The following is a 10,712-nucleotide window of genomic DNA, read 5'->3' as shown; positions in this document are numbered from 1 at the left end:
CCCCCACCCCCGTCACTGGCTTTCTTTTATTTTACTAATTAAAATGGGAAGATTCAGTTGGAGTCATATGACTAGGCAGCCCTTCTTGGGGAAGTGTACATGTATACCAGGCTGGCCTTGAGTTCATAAGAGATTAGCCTACCTTTACCTCCGGAGTGCTAGGATCAAAGGCGTGTACCATGCCAACCAGCTGTTATTTATTGTAAAGGTTTTTAAATCATGTGTGTATCTGTGTGTAAGAAAGGGCACATGAGTACAGATGCCCTTAGAAGCCAGAAGAACATGTCAAATCCCCTGAAGTGGAAGTTATAGGTGGTTGTCAGCTGCTTAATGTGGTTCTCCCTGTATACATGTCACTTGGCAGGCAGATATCAGCAGTGGCCTCCCAGTAATCAACCAAGACTTCTCTCTTTTTTCTTTTATTAAAACAAAACAAAACTAGTATTACTAGTTTCTCTGACTGGCCTGGAACTTGCAGTGACCCTCTGCTTCTGACACCACACCCACCCACCTAACTGTTTTTTAGAGAACATCCAGCCAAGATCTAGATGTATTGCTTCAAGGACCTTTTGTATTCTGTATACAGAATGTATCCTTTTGTGTGGAGGACAGTGCTGTGAACCTTTTGTATTCTGTATACAAAAAGGTGTCCTTTTGTGGGCAGTGCTTTGGACTGAACTCAGATCTCAAGCATGTGAGATAAATGTTTTGCCAATGAGCTATAGCCTTGTCCCTTTTTTATTAAAAAAATAGATTTTATTTTGTTTATTGTTATTGTTCATGATAAGTGTGTATGTGTGTCCCGGGGCACACATGTAGAGAACAGAGGAACAACTTTCAGGACTTGGTTTCTCTTCCTGCCATAAGTTCTGGAGATAGAACTCCAGCCATTAGGTTTGTACAACAGGCACTGTGACTTGTTGAGCCACCTCTCTGGCTCTTTTACTGATGATTTTGAACCGAGTCACACCCAGTTGTACTGACTGGCCTTGAACTTACTCTGTAGCCCAGGCTGGCCTTGAACTTGTCTTCTGCTTCAGAAACTGAATAGGCAAAATAAAGGCAACACCAGGATTGGTTTACATGCTGCTTTTACTTGTAAATTTGTTTCTCATCTTTCACAAGCTCTGTTTAGTTACTTAATTTCCAGTGCTGGGCTTGAAATCAGGACCTGGAGCTTGCTAAATAGGTGGACCACCACTGAACCACAAACCTAAACCTTCTCATTTTTTCAATTAAAATAAAGGAAAATGAAATGTTAACTTACTTGGAGAAACAGCATTATACAGGTCTTCAAACAATACTGTTGAGACTAGCAAAAATGTTCACATTCAAGCCTATCACTTGCTAGGTTCCAAGGTTCGTTGTGCAGATTTGATAGTGGCAAAGACTAGAAGTAGAGAGTCTGGAACTGCCTAGGATATGTCATAGTTCCTTCTGGAGACTATCCTATGCCTGTTATTTATTTTTTTTCAGTGTTAGGGACATATCCTAGGGCCTTATGTAACCTAGGTTCATGTATACTCTCATCTAATTCATCACACACACACACACACACACACACACACACACACACACACACATACATATACACACATACATACATACATATATACATATATACACACATATACATATACATACATATGTACATATATACACACACACACATATACATAAATACATACATGAAAGTCCTTCTATATAGCCCAAATAATAAAGTTACACAACAAATGTTTGATTGTGGTTATTTGCCTACCATTGACAAGCCTGCACACATACAGATAAGATTACTTGAAAAAGCAATGTCCCTGTATGGGTTTATCAGTGGTATGTTACTTCAGAGAAAATGTTGGCCACTCAACAGCTAGTGCAGGAGCAATTGCAAGCTGGCCATATTGAGCCTTCTAATTCTCCTTGGAATTCTCCTATATTTGTAATTAAGAAGAAATCGGGCAAGTGGAGGTTATTGCAAGATTTGCGGAAGGTTAATGAGACTATGAAACTTATGGGGCCTTACAACCTGGCCTACCCACTCCAGCAGCCATTCCGAAGGATACATACAAGATTATCATAATTTTGAAGGATTGCTTTTATACTATTCCTTTGCATCCTAATGACCGCAAAAGATATGCACTTAGTGTGCCTGTCTGTAATTTTAAGGAACCAATGAAGCAATATCATTGGAAGGTTTTGCCTCAAGGAATGGCTAATAGCTCCACATTGTGCCAAAAATTTGTTGCCACCTCAATACAAGAGGTTAGGACATTAAATCCTTTTGTTTACACAGTTCATTTTATGGATGATATCTTGTTGGCTGATCTCTCTGAAGGAGTTTTACTACAAGTCTTTGCTCTTATGCAACAGGCTTTAAAATTTTGGGGGTTAATTATTGCCCCTGAAAAATTCAAAAGCAATACCCTATTCAATATGCCACCAGTTGTATCCTAAGCAGATTGTGGCACAGAAAATTCAGATAAGAAAAGACAACTTACTTACTCTGACTGACTTTCAAAGGTTGTTGGGAGATGTTAACTGGCTGAGACCTCACCTTAAACTTACCACAGAAGAGCTTAAGCCCTTGTTTGATATCCTCAAAGGGGATGCAAATCCTAATTCCCCTAGAGTAACTGACCAGGGACGCATAGCTTTGCAGAAGGTAAAGGAAGCTATCAACCAACAACTGACTATAATCTATATTCTGTATCTGCTGTTGGCTGTCTGCATCCTTGCTATGACTCATGTACCCACAGCTATCCTTTGGCAGAAAAGACCCTTGATGTGGATTTATCTTTCCTCATCTCCGAAGAAAGTCTTAACCCCCTACTATGAAGCTGTCGCTATACTGCTACAGAACTGTAGGATAGAATCACGAAAATATTTTGGGAAAGAACCTGATGAAACATTCCTTATTCCAAACAACAATTAGATTGGCTATTTCAGAATACTGACATTTGGCCTATTGCATGTGCAAACTTCTCAGGTAAAATTGATAATCACTATCCTAAGGACAAGTTGTTGCAATTTGCCTCTATGCATGCTTTTGTTTTTCCTATAAACCTAAAGCTTTTAACCTGTATACTGATAGCCAGTACATAGCTAATGGTTTACAATTGCTTGAGACTGTTCCTTTTCTAGACACTGCTAATTCCCTAATTTTGAAGCTGTTTATACAAATACAACTAAATTGAGAGAGCATACTGCCCCATATTTTATTGGACATTTGAGAGCTCAGACCCAGTTGTCCGGACCCCTTAGTGAGGGCAATGCCACAACTGATTTGCATACCAGGCAGATCGTACGTTTTACACAGGAACAGTTAGCTAAGCAATCTCATTCTTTCCATCACCAAAATAGTAACAGCTTGAGACAACAATTTGGTATTTCTAGAGAATGTGCTCACCAAATTGTAAAGACTTGTTCTGAGTGTCCTCAGTTTCTACCTGTACCACATATTGGGGTCAATCCTCGAGGACTAATACCTAATCAATTATGGCAGATGGATGTCACTCATATATCTGATTTTGGAAAATTAAGATATGTACATGTGACTGTTGACACCTTTTTAGGCTTTCTAGTTGCAACTGCTTTAACAGCAGAAGCAACTAAGCATGTAATTAGTCATTGCCTATGCTATTTTTCTATACTTGGTGTTCCTAAACAGATTAAAACAGACAATGGATCTGGCTATTGCAGTTGAGCATTTGAAACCTTTTGGCAACAATTTAAAATTACCCATATTACTGGCATCCCTTATAATCTCAAGAACAAGGTATTGTGGAACAAGCTCATGGAACTCTGAAGCATTACCTTCTTAAAATAAAAGTGGGAAAATTATATCCCCATACACCACAAAATTATTTAAATCATACTCTTTTATTTTAAATTTCTTAAATTTGGATGGTCATGGCCATCCTGCTGCTGAGCGCTTTTGGCATCCTCACACTTCCACCACTTATGCTTCCATAAAATGGAAGGATCCTTTAATAGGCAGATGGCATGAACCCGACCCTGTACTCAAATGGGGACGAGGTCATGAGGTCCCGTCCCGTTTGTGTTTTTTCACAGGAAGAAAATGGAGTGCTATAGCCGCTAGAAAGGCTGGTGCAGACAAAACAACCCCGCCCTCGTGCTGATCCTCTTTCTTATGACCATGAAAGTGACTCCTGCAAGCTGTGAAGACTACTGGGCCTATGTTCCTAACCGCCCCCCCCCCCCCATACATTCAGCAGTGCGGTCCAGACCAGAGATCCTTGTGACCAGTAATAATACTCGACTTCTAGGATCCTCTGGACTAGGGAATCAATTTATAATATGACCATAACTTTTAATGCATTGGGTGACGTGATGGGACTCCTGTTTGCTTTGTGAAGCATAGCACAAGTGATGGCTGTATTTCAGTGGTTCCTCAAATTTGGAAGAAAAAGATTTCAGAAACTGTAACCCAAAGCATAGAGATGGGCATGCCTAAGCATTATAAGGGGTTTGCCCCTGATCTTCATGAGATAAGACCTTGTGGATCAGAACCCACAGAGAATGGGGAACTAGTATTTAACAAGGTTATTAGATGGAAGAAATGTTATAATCAACTTCCAATGTGGTTTAATGTTTCCAGTAAAATGCAAATCATTATTTGGTCAGGGAATCAATTGGACATTGGGCAAAAAGAGATGTCTGTAGACCTTTGACAATCAGAATCAGGCCATTTCCAACGCCATATCTGGAAGTTGTCTGTAGTTCTTTATGAAGTTACGTTGGGTATAGACAAAACTGGGACAGCATCTAGATCTTGATATAGAGTTAGTGCTTGTGTTAAGCCCCCTAATCTCTTATTGATTGGTCATGTTAAAATTACGTTTGTCTCTTCTGTGATGTTCAGTGTGAGTTGTGCTGTACTCTTTCCAATTGTGTCAGTGTATTGGAACCCAGCATGTCTGTAATTGTCGTTTATCAACCAGCTCTTGTTCTATTGCCTGTGAGCATTACAGGGCCCTGGTACTCTAAAAAAGGTCTGCAAATTCTGGAGGAAGTGAGTCAAGCTTTAAGTAGAAGCAAAAGGGTGGTGGGCTTGATTATTGGTGGTATAACCACCTTAATCACACTAATTGCCAGTACCACTGCTTCTGCAGTTGCTTTGTCTCAAGAAGTTAAGACTACCACTTTTGTTAATCATTTAGCCAAGAATGTTACTAATGTCCTGAATATTCAAGAGGATTTAGACAGGCATTTAGAACAACCTATTGATGCTCTTTATAATACTGTTCAAATTATTGGGAAGTTCAAAGTTTAAAAGTAAGAAGCCACCTTGAGTGCCATCCTAAGTACCAATGAATTTGTGTTACTTCTAAGCTTTACGATGATGGTCATTATAATTGGGAGAAGATTCAGAGACTATTGCAGGGTATTTGGCATAGTTCTAACACCTCTCTAGATGTTTTAGCCTTACACACTGAGATTATTAATCTAAAGAATGCTGCCCCGCTGAGCTTCGATGCTGCAGATGTTGGCATATATGGCTTGATTGTGCTAGCTTTTCTAGTCCTGGGAATACTTTTACTCCTGCCTGTTGTGATAAGGCTTGCCTTTAGCCCTATCAACCTGATGGCTGCCAGGGTGCGTGGCTTGATGCTGAGAACAGACCCCCACTCGGAATTATTAACAGCCCGTGAGTCAAGGACGGGCAACTTCTGAACAGTACCTTACCAACCCAAGTCAGAATTGCATTAATATTATATTCCATGTTAATTCAGAATATTAGTAGGGAATATTAATAAGAAATCATACGATTAAAAAATGGGTAATGGAAGTGTTTCTGTCAGACGACCTAAGACAGATGCAGTCTTGTTTATATAATTAATAAGGGGGAGATGTGGAGAGCATTTTTGGCACCTCTGGTCAGTTGGTGGTGGAGTAATGTTAATTTTCCAGGACACCTTGAAGCTGGCTTCTGTGCTGAGCCCTGTAAGGGCTAGAATTAAGCACATTTGCATCTGAAGTTCAGGGGAAAACTCTTAGGACTGAAACCCAGGGAAGTACATTTGCATTTGAAGCTCAAGGCAGTACCCTTAGGAATGAAGCTCCAGACAGGGCAGATTCAGTGGATGTAAACTCTGCTAGTCTCTTTGTCTTTTGAGATCTCCTTTTTATCCCTGATCTTCACACCTGTCCTCCAGAAGATGTTTACAGGATCTTTGATTGTTAACTTGCTTGTTCCCTGTCTTAGAACTGATATAATCTTTCTACATGTAATTAAAGTGGTTTAAAACAAGAAAAATAAACAAGGCCTGGAGGTTTCAACCTCAAAGCTGGCCGAAGTCACTTTGTAACCTTTAACTAACTTAACTGCATCTTTTTTCTTTCACTCCTTCTGACTCTGGAGAACCTGTTGATTGTCCGAGCTGGCCTCGGACAGACATACACATACATATGTATGTATATACATACATATACATATGTACACACACACATACATACATGCATACATATACACACATGCATACAAACATGTGTGCATACATACACACATATATACATACATACACACATACGTGCATACATATACACATGCATACAAACATGTGTACACACACATATATATACATACATACACACATACATACATACATACATATACACATACATACATACTTAGGTGGCAGAGTAAGACTCTGGCTCACTCTGTAGTCCCAGCAGGCCTGGCATTTACTCTGTAATGTAGGTTGGACATGAACTCCAGGAAGTCCTTGTACTTCAGTCTTCCTAATAGCTGGAATTATGCTGTGCCACCATGTCCCACTAATCCTTATGCCATAAATCTTCATTAATTCCAATCTTGATGGTTGTTTCCCTTACATGTATATACATTAAAAACTTATTTTGCTATTGTATTAATCACTTTTCTGTCACAGATAAAACACTATGACCAAAACATCTTAACAGAAGAGTTTATTTTCAGTTTATGGTTCCCAACGGTTAGAGTCCATGACAGCAGAATGAAGACATGGTTGGCAGGATCAGGAAGCTGGGGGCTCAAATCTGGAATGGCAAGCACCAGGCAGAGAGAGCCACCTGGGAATGAAGCCCACACTGAGTGGCACACTTCCTCCAGCAAGGCCACACTTCCTCAATCTATGCGAAGAGCATTTCCAACTAAAAATCAACTCTTCAAACATCTGAGCCTAGGGGGAGCATTCAGACTGCCACAGATACGCTGGGGATTGGGTATAGCTAAGCAAGTGTTATACTATATACTTATTTATATATTTATACGCTATAAATAGGACTTGCATCCCCCAGCCTTATTTAAATAAAGTGTGTCCTCATTCTTCTGTTTCTCTCTCTCTCTCAGATTTATTTATGTACGAGAACTATATCTGCATGTTGTACACTTGCATGCCAGAAGAGGGCATCAGAATGCTGTGAACCATCATGTGATTGTGGGAATTGAACTCTGGAAGATCAGCCAGTGCTTTTAACCCCTGAGCTATCTCTCCATCACCCCCTTTTTAAAAATAATTTATTTTTATTTATACGCATTGGTGTTTTTCCTGTATGTATGTATGTGTGAGGGTATCAGATCTTGGAGTTACAGACAGTTGTGAGCTGCCATACAGGTGCTAGAAATTGAACCAGGGTCCTCCCAAAAGAAGCAGTCAGTACTCTTAGCCACTGAGCCATCTCTCCAGCCTCTTCTCTATTTCATGCACAGATGCAAAACCATCTCTCTCTCTCTCTCTCTCGCTCTTTCTCTTTCTCTCTCTCTCTCTCTCTCTCTCTCTTCTTTTCTAAGATTTATTTGTGGGGCTGGCTTTTGTATGTTTGAAAATTACCACCATTGGAGCTGGAGAGTTGGCTCAGTGGTTAAGAGCACTGACTGCTCTTCTAGAGGTCCTGAGTTCAAATCCCAGCAACCACATGATGGCTCACAACCATGTAATGAGATCTGGAAAACCATTTCTAATAATGGCTGGAGGACAAAAAAAAAGTTAAACAAGATATTGAATAAAATAGGACTATACAAAACCACATCAAGATAAAACAACAAAAACCCTAAAGCAGTGGTTTTCAAGCTATGGGCCACAAACCCTTTGACAGACCTCTGCCTGCCTCCAAAAATATTCATATTATGATTTATAGCAGTTGCAAAATTACACTTATGAAGTAGCCATGAAAGTAAATTTATGGTTGGGGTCACTGTTGGGATTCTGTAAACCCCACCTCTCAGTTACCTAGTAACAGCCAGGTATACCCCACCTCTCAATTACCCAGCAGTGGCCAGGTATGCTCCGCCCCAGTGACCTGACACTATAAAAGGAGCTGCTTGCCCCCTCCTCCCTCTCTTGGCCTCTCTTGCTCTTGTGCTCTTGCAGCCTTGCTCTCCCCTTTCCCTTCCCCCCTCTGTCCCACGTGCTCATGGCCGGCCTCTACTCCTCTACTTCTCTCTCTCTCTCTCTCTCTCTCTCTCTCTCTCTCTCTCTCTCTGCCTCTACCACCCTCTTAACCCTCCCATGACCTGAATAAACTCTATTCTGTACTATACTGTTGTGTGGCTGGTCCCTCAGGGAAGGGATTCCCAACATGGACCCCCCAGAGGCATCTCCCTTGCCCTCAGGCCTCGCCGCACCTCCATGGGCCATATGCCCCCCACTCTCTTCATCCTTCCCCTAACATTGGTGCCGTGACTCGGATCGTCATCTTTTCCTAACAGTCACCACAACATGAGGAACTGAATGCAGGATCACAGCATTAGGAAGGTTGTAAACACTACATAGAGGACCCCAGATATGTCATCTTACCTGGATGAATTCATTATAATCCATTCCAAGGCCACCCTGTGTTTTTCAAGTGCCAAGTTTCAAGATAAACAAACTATTGGCTGGAATCAGAGGTTAAAGGCACTTGCTGCCAAGCCTGACAACCTGAGTTTGAGATTAAGTAAGCTAATGATAGGACATGCCTGAAGTTTTAGTGACTATAGAGACTTCAGCATGGATGGTTGCATGGGTCCAGGAAATTAAGGACGTGTTGGATAACACCATGCCATGTTCCCATTATTCGATTTAAACTCAGCAGTGAGAAAGAGAAAGCTCCAGCACAAAGTCCAAGGCAAGAATTCATAGGTTCATTGTGAATAGGGAGCTCCGGATGGCTGGAGTGGAGCTTTCTCGGGGCCAAGTCATGGGGGATTGGAATGAAACCGATTCAGTGAGGCCAACAGACTCAGGGTCTCCATTGCTGGGCTTAGATTCTTGGATTCTGTTAGGAATTTTAATTAAGAGTCATGATAGGTGTGCAACCAGTAGAGATAAGTAAAGATAGCAGTTCAGTAACTGTCAGCATCTAATGGCCTCTAATCATTCAGTCTACAGAACATGGAGTGTTGTGAGGGTGAAAGGAGAGCTTTCTTGTCAGCAAGCTCAAGCTATTCTATGCCACAGTGATGCCTGTGGAAAAAATGGAAAGGTAACCCAGCCATGTTCACGGGTAGAGGTCAGAGGCTATAATTTGTACCAGTTAAGAGTGAAGATGCAGGGTCTGAGAAGAGCGGGAGAAAGTGGCGGCCTTGAGAAGATGGCTCCTTCTCCTACCAAGCACAAGGACCGCTCTGATGAGAATTCCAAGGATCGATCTAAAGATAAAGGGGCCACTAAAGAGTCAAGTGAGAAGGGTCGTGGCAAAGATAAGACTCGGAAGAAACACAGTGCTTCAAGCGGAAGCAGCAGCACCAGATCTAGGTCCAGCTCAACCTCCAGCTGGGGCTCCAGCACCAGCACAGGCTCAAGCAGTGGCTCTAGCTCGTCTTCTGCATCCAGCAGCTCAGGAAGCTCCAGCAGCTCAGGAAGCTCCAGCACATCCCGAAGTTCCAGTTCTAGTAGCTCTTCCGGGTCCCCAAGCCCTTCTCGGCGCAGGCATGACAACAGCCGGTGTTCCCGCTCCAAATCCAAACCACCTAAAAGAGATGAAAAAGAGAGGAAAAGGCAGAGCCCTTCACCTAAACCCACCAAAGTTCACATTGGGAGGCTCACTCGGAATGTGACAAAGGATCATATTATGGAAATACTTTCTACTTACGGGAAAATTAAAATGATTGACATGCCTGTAGAAAGGATGCATCCTCATCTCTCCAAAGGCTGTGCATATGTGGAATCTGAGAATCCAGATGAAGCAGAAAAGGCACTGAAACACATGGATGGAGGACAAATTGATGGCCAAGAGATCACGACTGCTGTGTTGGCACCCTGGCCTCGGCCACCACCTCGGCAATTCAACCCGCCCAGGAGAATGCTTCCACCACCTCCCATGTGGTGTAGGTCACCCCTACGAATGAGGAGAAGGTCTAGATCCCCAAGACGAAGGTCCCGTGTGCATGGGAGGTCTCGATCTCCTGGCCACTGCCACCGTAGGAGCTGATCCAGCTCCAACTCCTCCGGTTAAACATCGATTCGTACCTCTGTAACTGAAAGACCCCCGAAGGGAGACCCTCACTCAAATCTCAGGAGAGGCGCGCACCCAGCGAGGCACCGAGACCAGACTTGCTGCAATCGCACGAGGAAGTTTATTGAAAGTGAAACAGAGTAAGATCTCAGGCCGGCATGCTGGGGTCGAGACTCATACACCACGCAGGGGTAGAGGAGCTCGACCCTGGCCTGAACTTGTAACGGGCTTATAAAGGCAAAAACCACAAAAGAGGGGGAGGACAGGGGGAGAATGAG

General features: G+C 42.3%; 1 protein-coding gene across 1 annotated transcript; it reads left to right on the top strand.

Moving 5' to 3' along the window:
- Nucleotides 1–9,570: 9,570 nt before the first annotated feature.
- Nucleotides 9,571–10,410, top strand: LOC308418811 (uncharacterized protein; the record flags this gene model as incomplete). The annotated part of the gene is made up of 1 exon (XM_080914344.1): nt 9,571–10,410. The coding sequence occupies one exon, from the start codon at nt 9,571–9,573 to the stop codon at nt 10,408–10,410; it is 840 nt and encodes a 279-aa protein (XP_080770470.1).
- Nucleotides 10,411–10,712: the final 302 nt, after the last annotated feature.

Source organism: Micromys minutus (assembly GCF_963924665.1).
Source record: "Micromys minutus genome assembly, chromosome: 3".
Classification (NCBI taxonomy): Eukaryota; Metazoa; Chordata; class Mammalia; order Rodentia; family Muridae; genus Micromys; species Micromys minutus.
The sequence above is the reverse complement of the archived record's forward strand: the minus strand, read 5'-3'. Positions and strand labels throughout refer to the sequence as shown.